At 41.0% G+C, this 18,595-nt stretch overlaps 1 protein-coding gene across 1 annotated transcript; it reads left to right on the top strand.

Moving 5' to 3' along the window:
• The first annotated feature begins 4,512 nt into the window (after positions 1–4,512).
• Positions 4,513–16,656, top strand: LOC112221077 (glutathione S-transferase P). The gene is made up of 7 exons (XM_024383175.2): positions 4,513–4,628; positions 7,212–7,247; positions 10,500–10,606; positions 10,919–11,006; positions 11,199–11,302; positions 15,955–16,056; positions 16,264–16,656. Coding segments are annotated over exons 1-7 (627 nt in total). The 5' UTR covers positions 4,513–4,627; the 3' UTR covers positions 16,453–16,656.
• Positions 16,657–18,595: the final 1,939 nt, after the last annotated feature.

The following is an 18,595-nucleotide window of genomic DNA, read 5'->3' as shown; positions in this document are numbered from 1 at the left end:
GCAGCAGCACAGTCAGGTGGAAGTTGAAACTAGAGCAGCAGCATGGCCAGGTGGACTGGGGACAGCAAGGAGTCATCATGTCAGGTAGTCCTGGGGCATGGTCCTAGGGCTCAGGTCAGTTGAAACTGGAACAGCAGCATGGCCAGGTGGACTGGGGACAGCAAGGAGTCATCATGTCAGGTAGTCCTGGAGCTCAGGTCCTAGGGCTCAGGTCCTCCGAGAGAGAGAAAGAAAGAGAGAAGGAGAGAATTAGAGACCGCACACTTAGATTAACACAGGACACCGAATAGGACAGGAGAAGTACTCCAGATATAACAAACTGACCCCAGCCCCCCGACACATAAACTACTGCAGCATAAATACTGGAGGCTGAGACAGGAGGGGTCAGGAGACACTGTGGCCCCATCCGAGGTCACCCCCGGACAGGGCCAAACAGGACGGATATAACCCCACCCACTTTGCCAAAGCACAGCCCCCACTCCACTATGCTTATTCTAACCCTAGCCTTGCCCCAAACTGCCGCTCTTATGGGTCAGAATATAATGATGTAATTACGTGGGGAAGGTCTCCGTGGGTTCTCCGCGTGGACCGTTCAGGCTGCTCAATGACGCACTTCTCCAGTGCAACTCTTTGGTTGTCCTCACGATGTCAGTGTCCTTTTGGCTTAGGAGTCTGTTCCCTCGCCCTTGCTCAGGAAGGGCTCTTATGAGGACAGACAGCTCTGTAGCTCAGAGCTCACAGCGTAGGAATGAAACCGTGTAGATACCCCGATTCGATGAGGAGTGGAGGCTAGGTGGTTCGACTTGAATTTACCCGCTTAGACACAGCTACTCATCCGTAGCTTGGGTAGAAAAATATTTCTTTGTCTTCAAACTTGTGTTGCGTTTTGGGTTCGTTGACTTTTTTAGACCTCAGCTGCAGCTTGGGTCACATAGTCTTATCTGTAAATTCTTCACTCACAGGTTTTATACCCTCGGTCAGAAGTGGGCGCAACCGCCTTTAGGGCAATTCTCTGGGCGTACCAAGTTAGAAGGCGAGGTCTAGATTTTACTCAAATCCAATTTTAGACAACTAACTTCACCTTTCATCTTTACCAAAGCATTCTCTTTGATTTGAACATTTTCCACACAACGTACAATGTATAAACATCAAACTAGGTAAACTGTTGACGTTACAATGTTTTCGTAATAACGTCATCTATTTACCTTTAATAACAATACAAAAATGACATACATTTTCATATTCCATCTATCGTCATGACCACCATTGTGGCTGACGGAAACCATTGTTCAAAAGTCCCTTTATTTCATGTTTAATGTTCTGAGGCTGGTTCTCCATAGTAACAGGACAAAAGGAATTTGTCTGTGGCCTAAGATTTACCAGGGGTGTGAGGGGTCATAAAAAAACCACATTTCAGACCCCTAGATCTCTCCTCCTCTGTTGGGGTTGAGAGATAATCTGTAGGGTTGTGGTCTCCTGTAACCTGACCTGATCAGGACAGTCATGACAAAGTGATGCTGAAACCTATTGGCACTTGTAGAGAAAATTGACTGAAACGCTGTCTCAAGTATTGCATTACAAACACCAGCTCAACTTACATACTGTAAGAGCCAGTTATGGTTGTTGTCAAATGAAAAAAGAGTGTGAGAGACAGTACAGGGAGGAGGATCAGGTGTGGTATTTGCAGTCCTATATAGTGAGCATTTACTTTACTACAATATGAATATACAGTTGAAGTCGGAAGTTTACATACACTTAGGTTGGAGTCATTAAAACTCGTTTTTCAACCACTCCACAAATTTCTTGTTAACAAACTATAGTTTGGCAAGTCGGTTAGGACATCTACTTTGTGTATGACACAAGTAATTTTTCCAACAATTGTTTACACACAGATTATTTCACTTATAATTCATGGTATCACAATTCAAATGGGTCAGATATTTACATACACTAAATTTACTGTGCCTTCAAACAGCTTGGAAAATTCCATAAAAATGTCATGGTTTTAGAGGCTTCTGATAGGCTAATTGACATCATTTGAGTCAATTGGAGGTGTACCTGTGGATGTATTTCAAGGCCAACCTTCAAACTCACTGCTTCTTTGCTTGACATCATGGGAAAATCCAAAGAAATCAGCCAAGACCTCAGAAGAAAAATTATAGACCTCCACAAGTCTGGTTCATCCTTGGAAGCAATTTCCAAATGCCTGAAGGTACCACGTTCATATGTACAAGCAACAGTATGCAAGTATAAAAACCATGGGACCACACATCCGTCATACCGCTCAGGAAGGAGACGCGTTCTGTCTCCTAGAGATTAATGTACTTTGGTGCGAAAAGTGCAAATCAATCGCAGAACAACAGCAAAGGACCTTATGAAGATGCTGGAGGAAACAGGTACAAAAGTATCTATATCCACAGTAAAACGAGTCCTATATCGACATAACCTGAAAGGCCGCTCAGCAAGGAAGAAGCCACAGCTCCAAAACCGCCATAAAAAAGCTAGACTACGGTTTGCATCTGCACATGGGGACAAACATTGTACTTTTTGGAGAATTGTCCTCTGGTCTGATGAAACAAAAATAGAACTCTTTGGCCATAATGACCATTGTTATATTTGGAGGAAAAAGGGGGATGCTTGTGTAACTGTATAGACTTTACGTCCGTCCCCTCGCCCTGACCTGGGCGCGAACCAGGGACGTTCTGCACACGTCAACAGTCACCCTCGAAGCATCGTTACCCATCGCTCCACAAAAGCCACGACTCTTGCAGAGCAAGGGGAACCACTACTTTAAGGTCTCAAAGCGAGTGATGTCACCAATTGAAACGCTATTGGCGCGCACCACCGCTAACATGCTAGCCATTTCACATCAGTTACACTCACCCCCCTTTTGACCTCCTCCTTTTCCGCAGCAACCAGTGATCCGGGTCACGGCACCAATGTAACAGTATAGACTTTACGTCCATCAGCTCACCCCGACCTGGGCGTGAACCAAGGATGCTCTGCACACGTCAACAGTCACCCTCGAAGCATCGTTACCCATCGCTCCACAAAAGCCGCGGCTCTAGCAGAGCAAGGGGAACCACTACTTCAAGGTCTCAAAGCGAGTGACGTCACCAATTGAAACACTATTAGCGCACACCACCACTAACTAGCTAGCCATTTCACATCGGTTACACTTGCAAGCCGAAGAACACCATCCCAACCGTGAAGCACGGGGGTGGCAGCACCATGTTGTGTGGGTGCTTTGCTGCAGGAGGGACTGGTGCACGTCACAAAATAGATGGCATCATAAGACAGGAAAATTATGTGGATATATTGAAGCAACATCTCAAGACATCAGTGAGGAAGTTAAAGCTTGGCCGTAAATGGACAATGACCCCAAGCATACTTACAAAGTTGTGGCAAAATGGCTTAAGGACGACAAAGTCAAGGTATAGGAGTGGCCATCACAAAGCCCTGACCTCAACCCTATAGAAAATTTGTGAGCAGAAATGAAAAAGTGTGCGCAAGCAAGGAGCCCTACAACCTGACTCAGTTACACCAGCTCTGTCAGGAGGAATAGGCCAAAATTCACCCAACTTATTGTGGGAAGCTTGCGGGAGGCGACCCAAAACATTTGACCCAAGTTAAACAATTTAAAGGCAATGCTACCAAATACTAATTGAGTGTCTGTAAACTTTTGACCCACTGGGAATGTGATGAAAGAAATAAAAGCTGAAATAAGTAATTCTCTCTACTATTATTCTGACATTTCACATTCTTAAAATAAAGTGGTGATCCTAACTGACCTATGACAGGGAATTTTTTCTCGGATTAAATGTCAGGAATTGTGAAAAACTGAGTTTAAATGTATTTGGCTAAGGTGTATGTAAACTTCCGACTTCAACTGTAGGTCCAATCTTTTGGATATAGACTCAATGCCTTGACGGAAGGTGTGTGTTTTTTTGTTTATGTCTCTGGAAGGTTATTTGTGCAAATACTGTATGGGGTACATGTGAACAGTAGAGGTCTACTGCAGACAACTCATTAAAGGAGACACATTGGGCCTAGGAAATACCAACTTTATGAAGCTCAATGTGTTGGCCTAATGTCAGCATGCATGGAATGTAAGGACAGTTGAACTGAAACATGGTTCTCATGGACTAGGCCTCGGGGAAAGATATTTCTTGGATGCTCACATAAGAATCTTGATATGACTTCAAGATACAGTAGGGAAGAGCAGTGCATGATGACTCTGGCTGGCTACAAAAGCCTTTAATCCAGACTTTAATTCGATTTGACCAAAACCTAGAAACTAGTCTGACCATTGCAATTTCAACTATTTTGAAAATAAGCATAGCCTTGTATAGTATTAGGACATTGGGACTTCTTTGGACTTGAGACTGCACGAAATTAGTTTTGCTTTTGTATCAAGTTATCATTATTGATTTAGGCTATAGCACATTGGGATCCTTCAATTCAAGGCAACAACGTAACTAACTTGTAAGTCAGTATGACTTTGCAGAAAGTGACAGATGTGGGCGTGTAGTTGGGAGTTTAGAAAGGGACAACCCCACCATTCCATTTTCAAACGTGTTCATTTCACTGGTCACTGTCAGAGCCACTGCACCACTTGCATCACAAAAGTAAGTACCTAGCTTTAGACCACAATTGCAAAATATAGTTCCGTTATAATAAATAAAGCGATGTGCAATAGATGGCTAGGACTTTAGGATTTATACTGCGCACAGTCAGATGTTTGTCCTATAGTCGGTCGTGCACGCGGGCGAGCTTTTGAATTAGGTTAACTTTAACTAGCCTACCTTGCCATTACATTAATTTTGCAACTAAAACTGATCCTCGACGGTATACGAAAAATAAGACCAATAGCTAGCTAGTTGGAAGTTATGCTAATTTATTGGCTAAACCTGGGTTATGTAGCTAGTTAGCTAACTGAACAACAGATTGTCCTCCCACCCAGTTATGCATGGTGATTTTTTTTTATTTTCAGAATTCATTCAAGTTTCATATTCGAGGATATCTATGCTTGAGTTGGTTGAAGTGCTGTCAGACTGACTGGGTGAATTTGAGCTTCCTGGCTAGCTAAACTAGGGGTGTATTGATTAGTATGATTCCGTTGCAAACGTAACGTTTTGCAACGAAAATGAGTTGATATTGGCCAAACTCGGGTATAGCCCTCCCCGTTTAGTGACATTTACTCTGGTTGCTTCCGTTTGTTTCCTAGAGTAAACGTTTTGCAACGGAATCTGACGAATGAATACACCCCTGACATAACCCGGATGCTTGATATGCAAAAATGGCACATACGCCAGATTGACTACACTGCAAGATTTGTTTGCTAACAAAAACAATCGTTTATTCAAATGGGCGCATGGGATTTTCACATGCAAATAGCACTTACAACTTGGCCTATACTCAAGCAGTAAGGCATCTCGGGGGTTTGTGGTATATGGCCAATATACCAGGGCTAATGGCTGTTCTTACGCGCGGCTCAACGCAGAGTGCCTGGATACAGCCCTTAGCCGTGATAAATTGGCAATATACCACAAACCCCTGAGGTGCCTTATTGCTATTATAAACTGGTTACCAACGGAATTAGAGCAGTAAACATGCATGTTTGGTTATACCCGTGGTATACCATCTGATATTAAAAATGTAAAAATAAATCCTTTTTAAAATTCCTGTTCTCAGCATCTGAGATTTACTATGCAATCTGACACACGTCAAATCAGTTTCCTTGATCTTCTGATCTTGTGTGAAGATAATGTTCTATACACTGATGTATATCCTTCAAACACCCCCAAACAGGGAAACGGGTCCCAATCATAGGTGTTATCACGTGCTCTACTAAGGAAGTTATTTATCTTATAACTTGTCCTTGTGGTAAAAATTATGTGGGTAAAACAAAGCGCAAATTCAAAGTACGAACCTCAGAGCATCGTAGCACCATTAGGTGCAAAAACTTGACTTAGCCAGTTGCGGCCCAATTTTTGGAAGCAAACCACTCTGTCGTCCCTACGTTATATTGGCATCAAACATGTCACCCTCCCTAGGAGGATAATTTATTGTTAAAATGAGAGGCTGCCTGGATCTTTAATTTTAAAGACCCTTGCTCCCTTCGGTGTCAATTGAGACTTTGATCTGAAGCCATTCTTGTGATTATTGTGATTTTGCTATTGTAAATGTTTTTAGGCTTATGTAGCCAAATTGTATCTTTGATCATATGCTATCCATTTGTTTTTTTGTAAGAATTTTAATTGTTATTTTATATATGATAATTAACCAATGATATCAGGCTGCACCCGGCCATGGTTACAGACACGTGTGTGTCTTTTGACACTATTTAAACTAGTCACCCCGCAGTGTTTGTCATTATTCCCTGATGAAGACAGCTTGTCTTTCAAAACGTTGCACGTAAGGTTATTACATTTTTGCATCTGAGCTCCTAGAGTGTGCGGCTCTCCTTTAAATTTTTAGGTGTTCTACTCCGCTAGCCAGCACCTCGCCTAAATAGATGTCCAGTTCTTTTGCCGGTATACCATCTAATATACCATGGCTGTTAGCCAATCAGCATTCGGGGCTCGAGCCTCCCAAGTTTATATTATAAATCACAGGTATGACAACATTTTTATTTTTTCTGCTCTAGTTCCGTCTTGCCTAAGAACAGCCCTTAGCCGTGGTATATTGGCCATATTGGGCTCCCGAGTGGCGCAGCGGTCTAAGGCACTGCATCTCAGTGAAAGAGGCATCACTACAGTTCCTGGTTCGAATCCAGCCTGTATCGCATCCGGTCGTGATTGGGTGTCCCATAGGGCAGTGGTCAATTGGCCCGGGTTTGGATGGGGTAGGCAGTCATTGTAAATAAGAATTTGTTCTTAACTGACTTGCCTAGTTAAATAAAGGTAAAATAAAAAATATATAAACCTAAATTCCACACCCCCTCGGGCCTTATTGGTTAAATATACTATATTTGTAGTATTTAATACTAAAGTCTCTTTTTTGCTTTTAAAAAGTTTAACAGTACTCTCATTAGTATTTTCTTCCAAAGGCAGCTATTTCATTTAGTTGCCATAGCAATGGGGCACAAAACAGATCAGTTTGTCTGAATCCATGGTATAAAAGTCAGAATAATTTTTGTCTGAAATATTTTCATCAAAGTGTATTTTCTTGTAATGAATTGACACATGTTTTGTATCTCCTCTCTCCAGTGGGTCCCTACACAATCACCTACTTTGGAGTCCGAGGTATGTGGAGCCAGTTAATCCTATTCAACATCACATGACAGAGCCTGGTTATTGTTTTGAAGTAATAATAGTCTACCATTGGAGAGTGCATGGTTGTTCATGCATTTCCTGTTATAATACGCTTTTTATATTGATATAGCAAACTATAACCAAAATTATTCCTGCAATTGTACTGTCTCTTTAAAAAATGGTGTAAGACAAAAGCCTTGCACCTATTACTGCTCACATTCATGAAATGTGAACTTATTTAGTGTCATTAATTACCCAGTAGCCTGCTGCAGCAGCTTGACTCAATACTCAATATTGTGTTTCTATTGATTTAATAACATAAACTGGAGGTGAAGTCATTCCAGGTCATCTTAACACCATGTGTGATCTTTCACACAGATTTTATGACCTGGATTTCACCCACAATGGCTGTTCACTTTGCAGCCTCACCCATCCCTTTTGATTGTTATCACAGAAAATACTTGGACTACTAGGTTGGCTCAGCTGGCCCCCATGGTCACCGTTCATACACTTAACAGTCTGTGTTCCTTCTGTGTCTGCTGCTTACATTATTCATGGTGCTTTAGCACTGAGAAGGGCTGGCTTTCAGTCAGGAGGAGCATGTGACCCAGGTTAATGTGGGGTGCACAATCATGTCATGGGAGTAGGGTTGCACATTTTGGGGAATATTCAGAGGTGGGAATTAACAGGAATCTATGGGAATTAACAGAAATATATGCAAATTAATATTAATACCATTTAAATGTAGATGTTTTTTGAATTGGATATATTTACCATATCATATGGAGACAGAAACATAAACATTTTACCTTATCATAAGTAGACATAATTGCAAATTATTACATTCTTCCAATATAAATAAAATAACGATTTAGTTTCAAATTGAACTTCAATTAAATGAGTTGACTCTTCACATGGGATAATTTCACTGAGCAACAAAAGGGAATATTGAATGATCCCCAATGATACATCGCATCACCCAAAACACGTTTTCAATATGCATCTATAAAATGATAGTCAAGAAACTAAAGCTTTGGTTGTCTTCCTCTCAGGCTTTCATGTCTTCTCCCTGCATCTCCTCAATGTCCACCTCTTGAACATCTGGCTGAGGCCTCATCTTCACTGTCACTTTCCAACCTTGTTGAGGATGGCTCGTTGTCAGGCTCAAAAGGCCTCATATTTGCCCAGAAGGCCACCAATTTTTCAACCGTTGTATTGGTCAGCCTGTTGCGTGCTTTGGTGTGCGTGTTCCCAAACAAGGACCAGTTGCGTGCTTTGGTGTGTGTGTTCCCAAACAAGGACCAGTTGCGCTCTGAGGCGGCTGATGTTGGTTGGAGTTGGAGGATGATGGAGGCAACAGGGGAAAGCGCCTCAGATCCACAAAGTCCCTTCCACCAGGTGGCTGATGAGATATGTTGGCACGACTGCCATATTGCATCTCCATCCCGAAGCCCTTGCTTGGTAGTGTACTTCGCTAGACTGCCAAGACCCTTGCCCTCATCCAGGCCAAGGTGGCGAGACACGGTAGTGATGACACTATAGGCCTTGTTGATCTCTGCACCAGACAGGATGCTCTTGCCAACATACTTGGGGTCCTACCTGTACTCTGCGGCGTATAGTATGGGCTTCAGGCAGAAGTCTTCATGCTTTTTGATGTATTTCAGAAATGTAGTTTCCTCTGCTTGGAGTAACAGTGAATAGGTTTCAGGCTGCTTACCACTCTCTCCTAAAATACATAATCCAGGAAGATCCTCTTGATGGGCCTGTCCATATTGACAGACTGTGATATGGCCATTTCTAGGAGAGACTCCTCCCCTCCAGGAGACTACCAGACATGATGACAACACTACCCCAACGGGTGTTGCTGGGCAGCTTCAGTGTGGTGCTCTTATTCTGCTCATTTCGCTTGGTGAGGTAGATTGCTGCTATAACTTGATGACCCTTCACTTACCTAACCATTTCCTTGGTTCTCTTGTAGAGTGTATCCATTGTTTTCAGTGTCATGATGTCCTTGAGGAGCAGATTCAGAGCATGAGCAGCACAGCCAATGGGTGTGATGTGAGGGTAGGACCCCTCCACTTTAGACCAATCAGCCTTCATGTGCACAGCATTCTGTCACCAGTGCAAATACCTTCTGTGATCCAAGGTCATTCGACTGCCTCCAGCTCATCTGCAATGTAGAGACCGGTGTGTCTGTTGTCCCTTGTGTCTGTGCTCTTGTAGAATACTGGTTAAGGGGTGGAGACTATGTAGTTAATTATTCCTTGCCCACGAACGTTTGACCACCCATCAGAGATGATTTCAATACAGTCTGCTTTCTCTATAATTTGCTTGACCTTCACTTGAACTCTGTTGAACTCTGCATCCAGCAAATTAGTAGATAAAGCATGTCTAGTTGGAGGGGTGTATGCTGGGAGAAGAACATTTAGCGATCTCTTCCAATACACATTGCCTGTGAGCATCAGAGGTGAATCAGTTGCATACACTTCTTGAGCAAGACATTCATCAACATTTATCTGACTACGTTCCTCCATTGAGTCCAAAAAAAACGTCTGATTCCAGGAGGACCATGAGCTGTTGATATCGATAAGGTGTCTGATTCATCATTTTCACCTTGAATAGAAGTAGAGGAACTTTTGTCCGAGGTTGCTTGTTATGAGCGCTGAGGGAACTTTATGCACTTGGCCAGATGATTCTGCATCTTTGTTGGAATTGTTCACATATGATTTGGCACAATATTTGCAAATGTACACAGCTTTTCCTTCTACATTAGCTGCAGTGACTGATGTCTCCACACATCAGATAGCGCCCGTGGCATTTTCCTGTAAAGAAATGAAAAAATGAGTTAAAAAAACCCAAATACAATTCCATGTACAGATAAATAGTTAATGCAGTTAGATTAAACAACTCCTTTGTAAGATACATGTTTTAAAATTAATCAAGAACGTCGTATAAATAATCCCAGAGATAAAATATACTTTTTATTTCTGGATATAAACTGCCTTTTTATAGACCTACTACTGTACATCAACAAGAAAGCAAACTTTGCACCCCTTTATATTTTACTTCGGCTTATAGTCTTACCTGTTTATTTTTTATCTAGTCTGGAATGCATATATTTACACAACACTAGTGCTATTTATAACACGTTAGATCTGTGCCAAAGCGTCTAATGATGCCAGAGTGTCTTATGATTGAGAGCTGCTTTGTTTTTGTTGACCTGTTCTGTCTCGTGTACCACAGGGCGCTGTGGCGCTATGAGGATCATGATGGCCGACCAGGGCCAGGAGTGGAAGGAGATCCTGATGGACTTTGCTGACTGGACGAAAGGAGATCTGAAAGCCTCTTGTGTGAGTGGGGAATGGATCATTATTTTGTTACCATCTTTCATTTGTCAACCTGTTCAGTTGAGCCAGGGATGATGGTCTGTTAATAACAGCTGGGATGTGCTTTTAAAGGACAATTGGTTTGTTTATAATGTTTGATTCAACAATCTCTGCCTGTACATTCCATTATTCATATTGAAGTAAAGCGATTTTACCTCATTAACTCAGTTGCTATCAATGTAGAGTTTATTCAGCGACAATATATATGTAAACCCCATGTCCCAATTAGTTGTTACAATCTATAATAAACAACACAACTTATTTTTCTGGTTTTAGGTATTTGGTCAGTTGCCCAAGTTTGAAGATGGAGGATTGGTCCTGTACCAATCCAATGCCATTCTGAGGCACTTGGGCCGCAATCATGGTAATTGATCTCAATTGTAATGTCATATACACAGAGATAACAAAACACCTGAGCTTTCCATGGTATAGGCTGACCAGGTGAAAGTTATGTTTGATATTTACATTGTTTTCCTCACTCCATTTATCCTTTATAATCTCTCAAATGTTAGACTGAAATGTTATTTCTACTTTCACCTAACTCAAACACACACAGATGCCTATGGGAAAGATGGAAAGGAGGCTGCCCGCATTGACATGATGTGTGATGGCGTTGAGGACCTTCGTCTTAAGTATGGAAAAATGATTTACCAGGAATACGTAAGTATTCACCAAGGCTGAAATTCTGACTAAGTTCATACAGTTCATACAAAATGTTCCTTTACTAATGCAGTGCAGTAAAAAAACATTTGGTTCAATGTGTGGCGCCTCACAACGTGATCGGGAAAATAAAAAACATTTGGTTCAATGTGTGGTGCCTCACAACGTGATCGGGAAAATAAAAAACATTTGGTTCAATGTGTGGCGCCTGACAACGTGATCGGGAAAATAAAAAACATTTGGTTCAATGTGTGGCGCCTCACAACGTGATCGGGAAAATAAAAAACATTTGGTTCAATGTGTGGTGCCTCACAACGTGATCGGGAAAATAAAAAACATTTGGTTCAATGTGTGGCGCCTGACAACGTGATCGGGAAAATAAAAAAACATTTGATTTCTGAAATATACAATACACCTGCAGTGAAGCCGCTCAACAACTACATCATACCAGTCATCCAACAGACTCCGATTCAGAGCGGCACACAGGGTCAATGCCCTGCTCAAGGGCACGTTGACAGCTCTCCCACCAGGCCAAGAAACGTGGACCCGAACCCTCTAAGACCCACAGTTCCCAATAGCTGTCCCTCAACCATTTGAGACCCTGCCCACAGTCCCACCTCCCCAAGAAGAAAAATAAAAAATAAAATTAATTCCATTCCCCACCCCCAAGAACCCCCCCAATTCACCAACAACTAAGAGAATGAACTAAAGAGAAAAAAGGAAATGACAGAAGAAAACTGCAAACAACAATGCAAAGTAAAATAAAAACTAAAACAACTAAACTAAAATCATAACAGCAATGCCAACTGTATATGTTTGTGTGCATGTCTGGCACTATTACATGTATGTGTGTCTTCTAGTATGTGTTTTTTTTAATGAGAGTCTGTATATGCATGTGTACAAACACCTGCACGGTATCAGCCTCGGGCAAACCGACATTAGTTGTAGAAACACTGCCCCTCAGTGTCATTCAAACATTTTTTTTTTAATCGTCAAAATAATAACATAATAAAAAGTATCTTTGACCATCATGCTATCTACCTCACAGCAATTCCACTTGTCTCCAATTCCACATCCCAACCCTCAGCTTCCCTCAACCCATCCCTTCTATCTCTGCTGTCCACCCACTTCGGGTTTCTACGCGACACATCTTTCAACTGTGCTGTGATGTTTAACGTACAATTTCAATCTATCTAATCAAATAGAATCCAGAGATTGCAAGTTCAAGATAAATATTTTCACTAAGAGTATTAATATATAAGTAATTGACTGACCCGGTCTCTCCAGATCTCCTAACAGTACTATTTCTAGGGTCATTTTTAGCTCAATGCTATGCATTTTCAGCCATTCCTGAACCTAAAATCAGAAACGGGCTACCTGAGGGCAATGCCAAAATAAATGGTCTATTGATTCTGTATCCTCACAACAAAATCTGCAGAGCTTCGATGATTTTATGCCCCAAATATTCAACATTTTGTTGGTGGCAAGAATTCTATATAATAATTTTAGCTGAAAAGCACAAAGTCTTGAATCTTGCGTTTTTATATATTTACTCATACACCCTGTACCATGGAATTGGTACATCAAAAATCTCTTCCCAACTATTTTACAATACGTATGGCACAGTTGTCAACATCCTGGTCCTCAAATTAAACTTTTATACTTTCCTATTTATGCTATTTTTATTCCTGCGCAAGTGTTGATCCTTTATATTAGACAGAGACCAGTTCCCTACCTCCTCCCGCTGCCACCTGCCTCCTCCATTTTTGGGGTAATGCTGTAATCAATTGGTTGTACTCTTGGATTGAGTAGACCTTCCCGTACAATTCTGATAACTCCATGAATTACATAACTCTACCATTCCAATTTACAATATAATTTAAGAACAAAATACAATTTTCAAACATCTTTCCCATAAATACAGATATTTTATCAACCAGCACATTTGAGTTCAGCCATAATATTTGTTGTAACATTTGTTCTATCTTTTCAGGGGGATGAAATTGAAATTGTAGCCAGCTCTGCAATGCTTGTTTGAAAAGGAGAGAGACTCTAGAAAAAATTATAATTTTCAATTAATCGTAAATGAGACATGGCAATCTGCAAAAAGGCCATTTTTAAACAAAGGATGAGTTTTTTAAAATTATCATTTTTATGATTACCACATGACAATGATTTTGAGAAACTAAAACATTGTTATGGAAATGAAGCTGTTCCATAAATATCATAACTTGTACACAGAACAGTGGAAATGGTAGAATCAATTGTATGCTAAACCACAAACTTGAAATTCATCTGCCGTCTATAAAGTCTTTATAAAATAATTGCCTTCACATTGTCATGGTCAGATTTTGCCTTTAGGCTATTTTGAAGCAAGGATAGACATGCCTCATAATATGAAATGAAACATTCAAATTTCAAACAATTAAGTACAATTGAAGTCGGAAGTTTACATACACCGTAGCCAAATACATTTAAACTCTGTTTTTCACTATTCCTGACATTGAATCCTAGGAAATATTCCCTGTCTTAGGTCAGTTAGGGTCACCACTTTATTTTAAGAATGTGAAATGTCAGAATAATAGTAGAGTGATTTATTTCAGCTTTTATTTCTTTCATCACATTCCCAGTGGGTCAGAGGTTTACATACACTCAATTAGTATTTGGTAGCATTGTCTTTAAATTGTTTAACTTGGTCAAACGTTTCGGGTAGCCACAATAAGTTAGCGGAATTTTGGCCCATTCCTCCTGACAGAGCTGGTGTAACTGTCAGGTTTGCCGGCCTCCTTGCTCGCACATGCTTTTTCTGTAAATCCCACAAATGTTCTATAGGATTGAGGTCAGGGCTTTGTGATGGCCTCTCCAATACCTTGACTTTGTTGTCCTTAAGCCATTTTGCCACAACTTTGGAAGTATGCTTGGGATCATTGTCCATTTGGAATAGCCATTTGCAACCAAGGTTTAACTTCCTGACTGATACCTTGAGATGTTGCTTCAATATATCCACGTAATTTTCCTGCCTCATGATGCCATCTATTTTGTGCACCAGTCCCTCCTGTAACAAAGCATCCCCACAACATGATGCTGCCACCCCTGTGCGTCACGGTTGGGATGATGTTCTTCGGCTTGCAAGCCTCCCCTTTTCCCTCCAAATATAACAATGGTCATTATGGCCAAACAGTTCCATTTTTGTTTCATCAGACTAGAGGATATTTCTCCAAAAAGTACGATCTTTGTCCCCATTTGCAGTTGCAAACCGTAGTCTGGCTTTTTTTATGGCGGTTTTGGAGCAGTGGCTTCTTCCTTGCTGAGCGGCCTTTCAGGTTATGTCGATATAGGACTCGTTTTACTGTGGATATAGATACTTTTGTACCTGTTTCCTCCAGCATCTTCACAAGGTCCTTCGCTGTTGTTCTGGGATTGATTTGCACTTATCACACCAAAGTACGTTCATATCTAGGAGACAGAAGGCGTCTCCTTCCTGAGCGGTATGAAGGCTGTGTGGTCTCATGGTGTTTATACTTGCGTACTATTGTTTGTACATATGAACGTGGTACCTTCAGGCGTTTGGAAATTGCTCCCAAGGATGAACCAGACTTGTGGAGGTCTACAATTTATATTCTGAGGTCTAGGCTGATTTGTTTTGATTTTCCCATGATGTCAAGAAAAGAGGCACTGAGTTTGAAGGTTGGCCTTGAAATACATCCACAGGCACACCTAGAATTGACTAAAATGATGTCAATTAGCCTATCAGAAGCTTCTAAAGCCATGACATCATTTTTATGGAATTTTCCAAGCTGTTTAACCTGTAACCAGAATTTTCCAAGCTGTTTAAAGGCACAGTCAATTTTGTGTATGTGAACGTCTGACCTACTGGAATTGTGATACAGTGAAATAATCTGTCTGGAACCAATTGTTGGAAGAATTACTTGTCATGCACAAAGTAGATGTCCTAACTGACTTGGCAAAACTATAGTTTGTTGACAAGAAATTTCAAGCTCTCCCTGTAGATTTTGCGGTGATGTATTGTCCCCATGAGTGACAGAACACTGAGCCAATCCCAGCACAACTAGAGAACATTACCAACCCATACGCTCTGTATTTTCTGCTGGCCACCCCACCGCAGAAACCACTGAGCTAGTCTGAAACACATGCATTTTGAAACCGCCTTACTCAAGGAAGCAAAAAAAGAGACTGTTTTGTATATGGTTTTATTACTCAATTATTAATTTGTTTATTTTTTTTTACCTTGTTTGCAAACTGATATGTGACATGTATTAATGCCAAAATAACATGCAAATAAATAGCTAAACAGATGGGGCTGCCCTACCTGGTCTGAGTGATGGGTTACCACTGAATAAGATGCATGATGACTAACAAATACACACAGGACAATTTTTTAAATTCCCCCAAAGGTATGCAAATGAATCTATAGACCGATAAGCATTATGTTGAAATGCATTTCCATCGACTGGTATTTCCATCAATTGATAAAAAGCATTATTTTGCAACGTTTTCTTTTTCTCCCAGTCATTTTGGCAGGCAACAGTTGTATTTATTTGCTTTTCATTTGCAAGCTAACGGAAACCCTGGTAGCTTAATGTGTAAACATTTATGAAGTGTCGTTATTAAACACTTTCTCTTTTTCATAGGATACTGGTAAAGACCAATACATCAAAGACCTTCCTAACCACCTCGACAAGTTTGAAGCTGTGATGGCCAAAAACAAGACTGGTTTTCTTGTTGGTGACAAGGTAACCAATCCTGCAATGCACAAACAAAAAGAGGGCTATTTAATTATGGAGTAAGTTAATGAATACATTTTGCCAAATGGTTTGGTTCTCTTGTAATCTCAGTATTGTCTGTTACCTATCACAGAACTAGAATGAGGAGAACATGCATCACCATTCAAGTTATATGCCATCATGAGAGAGTCTTTCTCTGTTCCCTATTCTACATAGCCTTCGTTTGCTGACTACAGTCTGTTTGAAGTGCTGCTCAACCACCTGGTGCTCTGCTCCAGTTGCCTGGATACCTCCCCCTCCCTGAAGAGCTTTGTCGAGAAGATGTCAGCCCGTCCCAAAATCAAGGCCTTCCTGGGCTCTGACGCCTACAAGAAACTGCCCATTAATGGCAATGGCAAACAGTGATATTCCTGAACAAAGAAGGCTAGATTCCATCCATTTACCTTCGCTGTAACCTGAACGGTTTTGGATAATAGCAATTTTTTACAAGTCCATCTTATACATTAGCCCACAATAAACGTGTTAACTATATGTACAATTGTTAGCTACTGAGTTGATTAATTGTAGTTTTCATATGTAAAAATAATAATAAAGATATTTTTGAGAGCAGTATCCAGGTCTTTTTGAAAAAAGCACTTTTGAACGTTACTGAAATTATTTGTATACACATCACTTTTATTCTCTGCAATTCTGTGAATATTATGATAACCAGCCATGTAGCAGAATGGTACATACAGTATGAGGATTCCTGGTCAGTTGCACAACTGACTGCATTCAACCGAAATGTGTCTTCCGCATTTAACCCAACCCCACAGAATCAGCGAGGTGCCTTAATCAACGTCATGGCCGAGTAGTTGTTGGGGTAGAACGGCTGATTTATACCTAAATCCGCTTCTGATTTGTATTAGTCTATAAATAAATCTCTTTGCCAAAATTCGGCATCTCTCCAATGTCTTATTCGACTAGTATGTTTGAAAGTGTAAGGATAATTCAGCCATAGTTGTTCTGAAATGTTTGTTTACAAGAGGAGGGGGTTCTGTCAGGGGGGAGATTTTCAGCACAACACCAGCTCTGGTATTTGAAATGGCAACCTTTCAGTTACTGGCCCAACTCTCTGAGCCACTAAGCTACTGTACATGTCGCCCCGTTCCTGTGCCGTGGGAATTCTCTCCTCTGGGAAAATCCTGTCTTCGGTTACATTCAGTAGATGATCAGTAAGGAGTACTCCTCTCCTTGGGTACATTCAGTAGACGGTGTTGGAGAAAATTCATGACTATGGGTGATTTTCCAGTATCTAGACTGTTCTCCCAGAAGTAGTAAGAAGAATCAACATAAGGTTAATTAATAGACATGTGCAAGCAGAATAAAGGCTGAGCTCAGGTGAATGAACAGAGCTGGGTCAACATGTAAAAGCAGAATGTAAGCAGAAAATGTATGCCTGTGCTGTTATAGGCCTGAGGGAAGTCATTACCTGGTCCTGTGACTAGCATTGAGACATGCAATTGCATTATGTATGTATGCCTGTGCTGTTGTAGGCCTGAGGGAAGTCATTGCCTGGTCCTGTGACTGCCTGTAGGGCATGTAGTTGTATTGTATGTCTGTGCCATTATAGGCTTGGGGAGACCCATCGTGTAGTCCTATGAGTATCATTGGACAGACACCTGCATTATGTGTGTCTTATTTTTTTGTATCATTGCCATGGTTATGCCACTAACAGAATCTGTAAACAAGCAAGAATTGAGACTGAAAGATAATTGTGGTGAGAGGCCAAGGGGTGTTAATCATCTACATAGAGAGGAGTGACCATGTGTGTTATCTGAAAGTGGAAACCTATAAAGCCTGAGGTCAGTGACGAGAAGGCAGTTCTTCCGTGGAATTGCTTGGCTTTGTTACTTTTTGTAATAAGGTCTATTTGAATTCACATGCTCCGGTATCTGAGAAATATTTGATTCAATATTTCCACGACAATGGTCAGTAAGAGGCACTCCTCTTGTTGGGCTTTGGGCAGTTATGGATAAATGGATGGGTGGCAGTGATGGGATAAATTCTTGCTAAAAGGTGTCATTTTGATGAAAAGTGTAAACAATGTCCAATCTCACTTGTCTTTTAAGATCCAAAACAATGGTTGCATTCCCGTGCTCAGATGTTGCATGCATCAACCAACGGTTGCGTGCCATGTCATCGACTGACAGATTTCTATAACAAATTGTGGTTATCCAGGCATTGTAAGAAATGGCATGTGTCAGCTTCGCCGGGGCAGACGAATGTGTCCACTTTGTCCAGTCCACATTAATCCAGTGCAGGGAATCAAATACATTTAGTGCCCAATGTATACTGAACAAAAATATAAACATAACATGCAACAATTAAAGATGTTGCTTAGTTACAGTTCATAAGGAAATCAGTCAATTTAAATTTGTAGGCCCTAATCTATGGATTTCACATGACTGTGCAGAGGCGCAGCCATGGGTGGGCATAGGGCGACCAATTTGGGAGCCAGGCCAAGCCAATCTGAATTTAGTTTTTCCGCACAAAAGGGTTTTATTAC

Source organism: Oncorhynchus tshawytscha, linkage group LG21, assembly GCF_018296145.1.
Source record: "Oncorhynchus tshawytscha isolate Ot180627B linkage group LG21, Otsh_v2.0, whole genome shotgun sequence".
Classification (NCBI taxonomy): Eukaryota; Metazoa; Chordata; class Actinopteri; order Salmoniformes; family Salmonidae; genus Oncorhynchus; species Oncorhynchus tshawytscha.
Note: the sequence above shows the minus strand (reverse complement) of the source record. Positions and strands in the feature narration are given on the sequence as shown.

Excerpts from the sequence above, each read along its gene's own strand:
- LOC112221077 (XM_024383175.2), top strand. Across the intron at positions 11,007-11,198 it reads GCACTTGGGCCGCAATCATG|ATGCCTATGGGAAAGATGGA; the intron begins GTAATTGATCTC and ends AAACACACACAG. Across the intron at positions 16,057-16,263 it reads GTTTTCTTGTTGGTGACAAG|CCTTCGTTTGCTGACTACAG; the intron begins GTAACCAATCCT and ends TATTCTACATAG.